At 39.3% G+C, this 12,758-nt stretch overlaps 1 protein-coding gene across 2 annotated transcripts in view; it reads right to left on the reverse strand.

Moving 5' to 3' along the window:
- RXFP2 (relaxin family peptide receptor 2) overlaps positions 1–12,758 on the reverse strand; it is a 62,088-nt gene that overhangs the window by 31,576 nt on the left and 17,754 nt on the right. For both annotated transcript variants that reach the window (XM_027116786.1, XM_027116787.1), the window contains exons 3-5: positions 12,033–12,110; positions 8,500–8,605; positions 7,623–7,694 (exon numbers count right to left, since the gene is read on the reverse strand). In XM_027116786.1, coding sequence (XP_026972587.1) covers positions 7,623–7,694; positions 8,500–8,605; positions 12,033–12,110 — 256 coding nt within the window. The remainder of the gene's footprint in view (positions 1–7,622; positions 7,695–8,499; positions 8,606–12,032; positions 12,111–12,758) is intronic.

Below are 12,758 nucleotides of genomic sequence, written 5' to 3' on the forward strand. Positions count from 1 at the left end.
CCCACCACGTGAGACGAGCCAGGCTCTCACTGCTAAGCTTTCTCACTCTTTCAGTACAGAGTTCCACCTTCAACTCCTCATTTCTCTTCATTCTATTCCCATGAAACGAGGAGAGGGCAAGTCTCGCTCTGTTTCAAGATGCAGAGTGAGAAGGGTGCGGCTAGTTAGAGAGGGGCTCAAGGTCGCAAATGGCATCAGTGGCTGAACTGGGGCCAGTGTACCAACTTCAGCCCACAGGGCCATGAGCTACTTACCCGCTGAAGCAATCTAGCAAGAGCGTATGGATTCAATAATAGCACTTTCAGGAGTATCTAAGCAAACGACTTCCATTTCCTGTGCTCAGTATATTAATACAATGGGAGGTTAGCCTCGATTTCATATTTTCTAAACAACTTTAGGCAGGAAATACGCTATCAATAGTAACTAATGTCTACGTAATCTTCTGAGTGGCTTCCCTGTCTCTTATTTTGATTTGATTTGGGTCCTAAAGTTTTGTTTTGATTTGTTTTGTTTCTGGCCACGTGGCTTGTGGGATCTTAGTTTCCCCAACCAAGGACTGAACCCATGCCCCCTGCAGTGGAAGTGCAGAGTCCTAACCACTGGACCGCCACTGCTTCCTAAAATATTTTACACTTTCTCATTGTTGTGATACTTCACTGCAAAACTACTGGTAGATCTTTTGCTTGTTCAGCAGCTGGCTGTAGTCTGAATTTTGTTACACCACAATTATTCCCAGCGAAGCTTCCCAGCCTTTGAGTCATGACTGCGTTGTAGCTGTGCTGGGATATCGATGTCCTCAGCCCACAAGGCGGCAAAGTAAAGCCAAGATTAGCTTCCAATTATTAACAAACCCATCTTTTATCCCAAATATTGTCATTTTCTCTGTGTACCACCATGTGGAAAAGCTGCGTACTACAGAGCCCATGCATTACAATTATAGTGACACACAAAGCAACAATTTCAATCCGACAAAGTAAACTTGAAACCCTGTAAGAACTCGTACCATTCCATCCCCCTCTCCCTGCTGCAACATGTCTGTAAGGAGATGCTTCACATTGTAGCATAAATTCTGCTTTTGCTTTAAAGTTCTGCTATGAATAGAATGAACCCATACATATCAATATCTGTCTCAGCATTTTCAGAGCCCTTAGAGTGATGTAATGAAAGTTAATATGGTGAATTATATTACAATAGCAAATGAAAATAGAAAAAGAATATAATACCATAATCTACGTATTTGAAGTTCCTCTTAAATATAAAATTTACTACCTAACTAGTGTTATTTACATTTCATTTAAGATCATTAAGTCAAAAGTGCACTGCGCGTTTTACCTACACCTGTCAATCTTGAAGAGATGGGGGCAGCTGTAAACTGTGAATTTGACCTTGTGCCTTGGATCTGCACGACTCACCCGATACGTTCAGTCTATCTGCCTTCACTGACACCAGTTAAGACTCCAACTTCTTAAATAATAAAGAAGCTCTAGTCTTCTATTTAGCCAGTTTGCCGGCACCCCACGGAGAACTAGAGTCCCAGGTCTCTCATCTCAGACTTAGGCTGCTGAATTTTTTAACTTGATCTTTCAGTATCTGCTTTCTTCTTTACAGAATAGTAGCTTGGTGAATATGAGGGGAAATTTGGAAACATGACAATTTGGCAAGTGGTGTCCTCTTTTTCTTCACAGCTGAGATATGAGCCCGTTTGATATACTTTACACTGAATGGTTTTTCTAAGAATAACTTACTGGTTCATGAATTCCTGCTGTTTCAGCTGTCAGGACTTTTCAAGCAGAAACGCCAGGAATTTATGTACCTGAAACTAAAGCAAATAAATGCTTTAATGGCATGCATGTTTATAGGCTATTTTTTTAATGCAACATTTTGTATTCATGAGCCAGGCAGACTCCTTGAATTACATTTTGTTGCCAATGATTGCGTTGAACAGGAACCCAGTTTAAGAAGGAATTCCTAATTTAAATAAAATTTATGTCACAGTGAGGAGAGGAACTGCTGTTGGTTTCCGTGGTAGCAGTGATGAAGTACTATGGTCAAGTTCATAAACTGTATTTTATTTCTTTCTCTCAAAGATCATCTTAAATTGCTTCTTACCCCCTAACGTTAGGAAGTTTAAAAGAATATTAAAAAGAATAAACTGATCGCTAGTGAAAGCATTCAGATAAGTGACATTTGTTCATCTGGCAATGAACATTTTGTTTTGACTTAGGAATTTCTTTTTCTGGATGCCTAAATGACCTTAATTTCACTGTGAACATTTAGAGCATGCGAGACCGGAGACACACAATGACGTTAAATTGGGTGATCCCTTAGGATATATCCCAATACAACTTAAAGATGCATATCAACTTTATAAGCTCAATACAATCTAAAACACATATTCATGCATGTCTTTTCCCTGGTCAAACAGAATAAAGCCCAGATGCTCTAGCCTAGCCTTCAAAGGCCCTACAATCATGATTCAATGACCTCTCCAGCATACACGCCATCATTCCTGCGGGAACTCTTTTCCTTTAGACAAACTTCCCTGGTCACTCTCTTCCTAACATCCTTTGAGTGTTTCTGCTTATGCCTTTTTGGTCCTCCTTGCTGAAGATGCACCCCACCTTCTCTTTAGCCCTGTGTGTTAGTCCTACACATCATTCCTTTAACAAATGCGCACTGATCCTCATATATGTTTCAGCGTATGTGACAATGAGGGGTGCTGGCAGTGGCGGTACATGGTGCTAGGAGAGAGCCAGAGGACCATCCAGTTCAGGAAGAGGATAGGATGGTAATAAGGGGTTTCTTCAAAGTCCAAGGATGAAGGTGAGGTGTTCACAAAATGGAATCATAATTGAAAGAATGACCTAAGACATGTTCAAAACTCAGACAGTGAAGAATACAATGGGCAGTAGAAATGAATTTCTAGTTATATTTTGGAAACAAGAAAATGCTAAGGAAAAGCCCAAGCCTGCTGTGTGGGACATGTTTTATATTATCATGAAATAATAAAATAATATAAATTCTCAACTCCTACATTGTTCTTGTCTTCTTGGTCAACGAAGGTGATCTCAGGACTGAAGTGAATAAATAGGATAGAGCATTGTGGCAGTGAAAGCCCAAAATGGTAGAATAAGTTAATCAAAATGAGTTAAAGCCTCTGGTTTGGACAATTTCTCCTAGAAACTGAGAAACACTGAAAATGCGTACACTCAGTCGTGATCAGTGGAATCTGGAAAAAGGAAGAGCGGCTGGAAAATTAAAGGTGGCAAATGCCGTTTTGATTTTCCAAAAGGTAAGTCGATTTCACAAGCTATAGTTGGATGAGCTTGAAGTTGGTTCTGGGCGAGGTCGTAGGACAGGATATTGTGATGCTGCTTCGTGAGCACCTCAGAGAGAACAGGAACAGGGCAGTTCACGAAAAACAGGGCACGTCAGACCAACTTGATTTTCTGCATTCAAAGACTGATCAGATAAAAATGTGTGGTCGACTTTGCTTATATGTCTACCAGGCATTGATTAAGTGGTTTTATGATGCTTTTATAGACAAAATAAAGAATATTGGCACTATCCTGCTCAATATTCTGCTCCAGGACTTAGGTAAAGACGGCTCATCTTATTTTCAGATAACAGAGTGCTGGGATGAAGAGTGAATCTGTTGGATGAGCCTAAAAGATCTTCCCCGTCTGGTAAGAAAGGCTGAATGTAACAGGGTGAAACTGAACAGGGATAAATCTGAAGTGCCACGACTAGCTCTCAGGTGCTAAGCGCACACGTACAGGATGGAGAAGCCGTCACTTGTCAGTTATGCATGTGGTACAGGATGAGGGATTTCAGAGACACAGTCACTAGGAGTCAGGAGTATGAAGTAGCCACAAAAAGAACAAATGTAACCTTAGGGCATAAGGAGTTTAGAAAGGAAGGGTTGCTAGCTTCCCCCTGTTCTGCCCTTGTATGTGTCATACAAGTGATAATATTACATTTATTCTAGATACTACACGTAAGGAATGTGTAGGTGACCATATACAGAGTGACAAACAGATTTGAAACCAGGCCCTTTGGGGAAGAAGGTAAGGATTCGAGGCTGCATGGGGAGAAACCTGTGGTGGGGTGCATGGTGATAATGGCCATCTTTGAATATCAGAGGAGTTACACAGAAGACTTATTGGGTGTGTTCTGATCAGTTTCCTGGGGTAAACCTCAGAATCACGGGGAGCTTTTCAGATGTTTTGGGCAGTAGTAGAGTTATGTGACAGGACAGTTTATTTGCATATCGTTTGAAATTCCTTTCCCTCGGCACCTCCTAATTCCCTTCCTGGTTTATTTTTTTCCCCCATAATCGCTATCTAACACACTACGCGTTTTTATCTTTCTCCATTGGAAGTTGAGCTCCTTGAGGAGAGGGCTTTTCATATGTGTTGTTTACCGCTATATCCTTGACACCTCATAGGTATCAATAAATATTTGTTGAAAGAATGAACGAACATGTGGGCTTGGCCAGCTTTTACCCTCCTGCTGTCTCTACCAAGAGTTCTGGGGTTGTCCATCTAGTTTCCTCCTTCCCCTGACACCTCTTCCTGCGGACGGTTTGTGTTTTGCTACGTTGGTTGTTTGGACTGTTGTAATGCGGGATCAGGAAGAAAAGGGACAGGACAGGACAAGGGCTTGCCTGACTCTGGGGAGATTTTTCTGCGGGTTCCGGAGAGTGACGGGAGGAGCTGAGTGGTATGAAAAGGGGATGGGGGAGGGGAAGGAGATTTAAAGAAGAGTTGCTGGGCGTATGAACTGCTTTAGGATATTTGAAGAATGTTTATAAAGAACTTCGGTTATTTTGAAACCAAAGTTTGTTTTCTGGACACTTTCATCGATGGTAACAATATTCTGAGATCGGCCCATGTGGGTGGACTTCCAGAGGACTACAGTCAGAGGTCTGGCTTTGAAGCCAAGTTCTAATACTTGTCAGCTGGCTGACTTTGTTCAAACAACCTTTCTTCTCCAAGGATAGTTTCCTCATTCCTGAAAGGAACCTGACGCTGTCTGCCCTACCGCACAGACCTTGAGGGTCAAAGCCCAAATGAGAATTCCAAATGTTGGAAGTCTTTGCCAACTTTAAAAAGTGATAGATGGATGTAAGGAATTGCGTTTAATCCCCCTTGATGTGCCTTGCATAAAGAGACACTTGGTGAATGTTTATTGGTAAGAGTCTTATAATTTTTTTCTCTCTGAGTCTCTGGGAGAATCAAATTGCCTCGAAAGCATCAAATAACAGCTTGCATTAAGAGAACCCCTGCTGAGTGATACTCAGGTTATGATGTGGTACCTAAGTTTTCTCAGGCTTAGGAGAAATTCAACATTTAACTGGAGAAATTGCCAGCTGATCTGGGCAATCTGGTGGGAAAAAAATCTCTGCTTTTTTTCACTAGGGAAAATTGGGGCCTGTATTATCACTAGCGCTTCCACGTTCTTCCCTTCAGTGGGCTACCAGATACCGAGAGAGAAGTATTGACACAGAACAAAGCTATGAATCAGTGGAAGGACTTGGCCTGTGAAGTCTAATTTTAAATCTCCTTGCTTAACCTTCTAGTGATACCTCTGCCTCCCCAGAAGTCAGCTCTCCCCAAATTCGGGGGCAAAAGATATAGAAGGGAGTCCTGCGTGGGACAGAAGAGTATGTGTTGGTAGTAGAAGATTCAGTTAGATGCTAGAGCAATTTCTTTCCATCTCTAGGTTTCTGGTTATTGTAGAATAAACACTGCACTGGGCATCAGAAGATATGGGCTGTAAATTCTAGCTCTTCTACTAGTTAGCTGTAGATCTTAGGTAAGTCATTTAACTGTTGCAGACTTTAGTTACCTTGTAAATAATGAGAAGACTTAATTAGGAATTCATAAGACTTCTATGACTCTAGATAATAGTTTTAAACAGCTACTCTAAAACATGAATATTTTTCCTTCCTTTCTGCTAGGCTATTTTAGTTTTCTTCCCTTCAGCATTATTCAGGGAGTGCAAGGACAATACTGATTTGTAGAAATGAACAGGCTGTTATTCTAAGCATTTCCAGTAAGACCAGAAGCAGTATAGTTAAGATTTCTTCTCTAGAGAAGTCTGGAACCCCAGAGCCAATGCATAGCTACTCCAGGGGACAATAACAACAGGACCACATTCTCCAGGATGGAGAAGAAGGAGCTCACTGAATCACGGAGGCTACAATCAAACACAGGCATGATTCTCTATGTTCACACAAGATTCTTCCTCACTAATGGACTTCCTTCAGGGACCTCCTTTCTTGTATAAGGGAGTCTGTACCTAAATTCATAAGCAGCACAGAACTGTTGATGGCATTTCAAACCAAATGTGTTTGTCCAGTATCAGCAAAGGATCAGATTATTTTTTAGCCTGGATTTTAATATATATCACATTTCTAGAAACTTTCCCTTCTATTCTGAATGTTAAAGGGCAAAATTGTAAGATGATGGTACTACTTAGGGGCCTTACAACATTGTCTTGCTAATTTTCTAATCTAGTCTAATGATCACCTTGGCAAGCGCAGCAAGTTGACCTCTCCATTATCCCAGAGTGACTCAGGCTCAGAGGGACTGACACGGAGTAAACAAACTCTCAAGAGGTTGAATATTTAATTGCTTTATTTATTTATTTATCTATCTATCTATCTACCTATCTATTTATTTATTGGCCACGCCATGCAGCATGTGGGATTTCAGTTCCCCCGACCAGGGATCGAACCCATGCCCCCTGCAGTGGAAGTGTGAAACCCTAACCAGTGGACTGCCAGGGAATTCCCTAATTGCTTTATTTAAATAGGATGTATTCCATTCCACTAATTAGAATGTTATTATTCCCCATCCAAGGTAACCTTCCAGATACTTAAGTATGAATAATTTAGGAAGTTAATTAGTCATCATCAGGTTGATTGATGAGCAGGGAATCAAAGCAAAGAGATTCTCCATCTTGATACGAACAGTGTCACAGTAAAGTTCATGGGAGTTATGGTGGAGATGCACAATCCGTCCCTGCCCCCCAACAGAGACTATCTCTAGGGATTGTATCTCTCAGATCCTGGTTTTCTTTTTTTGATGATGCTGGAAGCATCCTGACACTTTGTTTCTCATGGCTGACCTTGTCCTATTTGTTATTTTCTTTCCTCAGATATGCTAATATCACCGATTTCACCAAGATCGAGTTTTTGCTCTTTTTGTCCTGGGAGACAGTCCATATCCTATCATTGTATGTTTTAAACGATGGTTCTTGTCTATGCTAACACTCTTCCAGGTTAAAAAGTGCATCTAGTGCCTCTGAATTGGCAATGTCATTTTCCAAATGATCTGGAGTAAAACCGTGGAACTATGTATTTTCTTACTGAGATGCTCAATCCAGTTTAACTCTCTACAGAAGGTTTAAGTAAAACCAGTTGTTATTTTAAATTATGAAATGGAAAGAAAGCATACTTTTCAATGCTTTATTGTCTAATCTTAATAACATTTAGAAAAATAACTTTAATGATAAAGGTAATCAACCTTAGACTTCATTTTACTCTTAGATTAAAAACATCTTAAACAAAACATCCCATAGATTTTCCCATGAAAACACTATGAATAGCTACTTACATCTTTTTAAGTTCTGTGTATTTGATGAAAACTTTATCTGAAAGACTGTGAATACTGTTTCTCTTAAGAGACCTAAAATAACATGGAAAGAAAACGTTATTATGGATTTTATGACCAATCAAACTCTTCCCTAGAAGCTGCATGCTTGAGAATACTTGATGATGCTCCATTACCACGTCACACACGTTTGAAAATGCCCATAATACATGAGAACCTTCACGTGAGAACGAAAAGTCCATAAAGCAAAATTAAAACAGTTTGCAAATATCTGACAAGGTTAGCCAGTTAGTGCAATATAATAGACTGGAACATCTATGGTGATGTAACTTTTTCTTCTCTAGCTAATTTAACAAAACACAACGAAAATCCTAACCAACTCATGCATGCCCAAATTATGATATGTCCGCAGGCAAATTCCTGAGGCTCTCAAAACTTCTATGCAGAGTTCAGAAAAACTTGCACAATTATGTCATGGCTAGCTTCGCGGGTCTTTTATACCTTAAAGTCCTGGACAAATTACCACTATTTAAAATGAGATAGAATAAGTGAGTACCTTTCTTTTTTTTCAAATTTTTATTTTTACTTGTATAGTACTGGCATATTAGTAATAATACATGAATTGGAAATTGAAAATAACTCCAGGCCACAGACGTTTGTGAGCTAAACGATAACCTGTTTTAAACACATACAATGTTTAAAACATTTTTTCCCTGGAGAAGAGTGTGCAGAGTTCTCTGATGGCTGGTGGTTTTAAAGGGACTTTCTATGATTTTGCTAATATATAAGTAGCATAAAACAGAACAAAGAGAGGTTAGATTAGACTACACGGTTTTCACGTGACTTCAAGAGCAAATATCAAGATTTGAATTTTACTCACAGTAATGTCACATTGCTGGAAACGGTTGGCACAGACTTCAAGCCAGCATTTATACATTCCAACTCAGTTCCTTTGCAGTCACAGCGCTGTGGGTACTGATTTAAAACTAGGGGGCAAAAAGAGTAACGATTCTATAGGAAAAAAAACCCCTCTTTAATTATGACTTTATTTCTAGTAACTGGCATTGTTCTTTTTCCATTGAATGTATAACATTCACATCTTGTTAAATGAACTTATTCTGGTCCATAATAAAAGCAAACAAGAATTTTCTCCTAGTCAAATATAGACTTGGGACTTCCCTGATGGCGCAGTGGTTAAGAATCCGCCTGCCAATGCAGGGGACACAGGTTCGAGCCCTGGTCTGGGAAGATCCCACATGCTGCAGAGCAACTAAGCCCGTGCACCACAACTACTGAGCCTGCGCGTTAGAGCCCAGAAGCCACAACTAGTGAGCCTGCGTGCTGCACCTACTGAAGCCCACGTGCCTAGAGCCCGTGCTCTGCAACAAGAGAAGCCACCGCAATGAGAAGCCCGTGCACTGCAACAGAGTAGCCCCTGCTCGCCACAACTAGAGAAAGCCCGTGCACAGCAGTGAAGACCCAATGCAGCCAAAAATAAATAAATAAATAAAGTATGAAAAACAAAACCAAAAACAAATATAGACTCATGTGGTATTCATCTCAGTTCTAGCTTCCAGTGGTCATTTCAGAGGCATTTAACAAGGGATTAGAAAGAAACCACAGGGATGTTTAAATAGCATAAAAGCATATGGTGAACAAGATTAAGTTCTTCTCAATGAAAAACATGATTGAATAAATCTTTAATGGGTGTAACTGAGTCAATTCCATTTAATTGAATGGCACAAAGAGGTTGCTCAGTAAATGCTTGCTGGTTAAAATCAAACTCAATTATTTTCCCCCTTTCAAACTTCTCTTACAGCTGCGACAAGAGTGAGATGCAGGCTGGGCAGTGGCCATCACTGTGCCTTAGTGAAATCAACCAACCCAGACACCCTATCATTCTGGCTCTTAGCTTTTCATTACTATGAAGTTAACGTGGTAGGTCAAAGTTGTAGAGAAACTGTAAAGCAGAAAAGGACCAAAGATCCATCTATCCGAAGCATTCAGAAGGAAGGAAAACACTTTAGGATTTACCTTGAAGGAACTCACGTAATTATTAATGCAATGGCATATTACCATAATCAGTAAGATTTATCATAATATATTAATAATATATAAACACTATCACATAATTCTTTTATTTATATATTATGTAGTTATTAATTATGTTAATTGTTAAAATAATGGCATATGAGAAATCTATGGAGAAACCAGGCCAAGTTGGTCCACAGAACAATGACTCGTGTGTGTGTGTGTGTGTGTGTGTGTGTGAGTGTGAGAGAGAGAGAGAGAGAGAGAGAGAGAGAGAGAGAGAGAGTTGGGGGATGATATTAATGGAGCATTTGATGTTGCCTCTGATCCTGTGGGTATTTTTTTTGAAGGAGCTAAAAGAAGTGAGAGTTCTTTTCAAATGTTTATATTTATTATTTATTTAAATCTGATTATAAGTTCTAATTGCTCTGCCTCTTTTAGATCACTTTTATTCAAACTTCATCTTTAAAATCAATTTCACCAAATTTTAGTAAATCCAACACACTTTTATTGAGTGCCTCCCTAATCCAGAAGATGCATTCTAGTGTATAAGTGTTTAGAAAATATTCTGTGGAGTTCATAGGCTTATGCTGATCATCTCAACTTCCTAAAGATAACTCCAGATTGTTCGCTTCAATGTTTAATTGACATTGAAAATAGCGGTTACATTATTAGATCGAAAGCCTAGGACTGGAAGCTCTTGTTTACCAACAAGAGAATTTCGCGTACTCCAAGCTGAGCCAGTTGACTAAACCAGAAATGTGAGTGTAACTCCCTCACCTGTAGGTCAGTCAAACCCCAACCTCTGGATTCTTCTTCTGAAGTGCCTCTTGAAGCTCTACCTCACTCTTCCCAGAGGTATTTTCTGGGCTCAGGTTCTTAGTATTAGTCTGGAGCATTGCAAGAAACATAATGTTCAGTGTCTCTTTCACCAAGCTTTCTCCTCAACCTCAGCAAAGTTGACATTGGGGTCAGATCAGGGTCATTCTCTGTCGTGAGGAGCTGTCCTGTGCACTGTAGAAGGTTCAGCAGCACCTCTGGCCTGCATCCGCTAGATGCCAGCAGTCACCCACCCCTCTCCAGCTGTGACAACCCAGAATGTCTCCAGACATTGCCAAACGTTCTCCAGGGGCAGAATTGTCTCAGGGTGAGAACACTGTTCTAATCCATTCTTTAAAATTCTGGTAGAAGAATCATTTTCACATACACTTCTTATCACTCCATCTTCCTCTTCACTAAATGGAAATAAGCTCACAACTTTGGTGGTTACACCCTGTATACAGCAGTGATCTCCACAATGGCATGTGTGCAAGATGACCCATTGCGGTTCCGGAAGAAAATGTTAGAATTTTCAGTTATATTTATTTTTAAGCTTTTTAGTTTACTCTTTTCAATTTCTAATTTTATGTATGATATATTTGTGTATAATAAAGTACCTAATAAGTGGTAATTATAACCAGGTATTATAAAGTGCATAATATACTATAGTGTGGTATTTAATATATGGACTTCATATACATATATTATGTATACATACTAATGTATGCTTGTAATTGTACATACACCTACATAATTATATCTATGTATATACATAGTATATGTAATATAATAATATATTAACATATAATACAATCTGTGTATATAGAGAGATATAATTCTATCTCTGGGATAGAGGCTGGACTCCAAAGAGTGCACCCCAAACCCTTTGTGGCCTGGCTCCACCCTTCCAGCGCATGTACTAGAATGAATGTGAAGCTGGCTCTGACTGACCCCACTGTTGTGCAGATCGTACTACCCTGCTCATCCTGTCACCTCTTCCCCTTCCCTCCATCCAAGGACTTCTAAGCCCATCTCAATGTCACCTTGTCTGTGGATTTCTCCCCATCCCTGGCACAGCCATCATTTCTCCCAAAGGGCTTCCACATTCCCTTGTGCAAACATCCTTCCTTCAGTTTCGCACAAATATTGTACCATTCCTGCTTCTATAAGGGTCTGTCTTTCCTGCAACAGTGTGAGGTATTTGAGGACCTTAGTCATCCTTGCACTCTCAGTGCCTAACATAGGTCCTGGAAAGTAGTTGGTGCTTAATATCTTTATTAAAGAAAGTAAGCAAAGGGAGTAAGATCTTTATTATTTGTCACAAGTATTCAGTACCTATGTATTCTTGCACTCAGGCTAATACACAGAATGAGCATGAATGGAGCATGTTGTTTTCTTCTTTCTATCTTTTCAGTCCCAAGAGCAGATAACAGACCACTGAAATACAATGAACTGAAATTGAAATTCTAAAGGGAATTTATCACACTACCCATATAAATCCATGCCCCATAAATAATGTTGCTCGCAAAGCTGAGGTTGAGTCTTCAAACCAATACCACTTACAGCACTCCTGTGTTAATGCCACATTATTAGCATCTCCATGGACTGTGCCAAACAGAGTCGCCCATCCACTAGTGTCTCCTGTGAAACACACGGCGATGAACATGTGTCAGTTATTCTAGAAGTAAAATATCAAATTACAAAACAAAAGTATAAAAATTTGATCATGAAATCAATTTTAAAAATTTGTTTAAGTAATAGAAAGATAACAAGGGAGGGAAAGGTAGGCAAACATCTGGAGTCTTTTTCTGCAATTACAAATAATTTAAATGTGTGTATCATAAAATATATAATGAAAATAGATGATTATTTTCCATACGTGTATCCATCTTGAAAAATATCACCTGTTTCTAATGCTGACATTTTAAATGTTTGATCTTAATTTTGAGGTCCTCAGAAGAAAATATAATCTGAATTTTATTTTGTCATATGCATACGTGTATGCAGATACATACTTGATATATGTAATGAGTTCTGACAAAGTTTATGGCACCTGACCTTTTTAATAAGGAAAAAACCAAGTTCCTTTTAATAAAGTCTGTCTAGTCCTGATGAGAAAAATATTTTCTCAACTTGTCAGATGATATAATCTGCTTATTTGCCAAGTTTTCCGTTTTCTGCAATAAAATTGTATTCTTTTAAAAAAGAAGGCTTGATTTTTGAAGCATCATTACTTTAGCATAAGCTCTTAAAGTGATAAAACACACAGTATGATGCATGATACTGAAG

This window comes from Aethalodelphis obliquidens, unplaced genomic scaffold, assembly GCF_003676395.1.
Source record: "Aethalodelphis obliquidens isolate GAN/ISIS:26980383/991018 unplaced genomic scaffold, ASM367639v1 scaffold16, whole genome shotgun sequence".
NCBI lineage: Eukaryota > Metazoa > Chordata > Mammalia > Artiodactyla > Delphinidae > Aethalodelphis > Aethalodelphis obliquidens.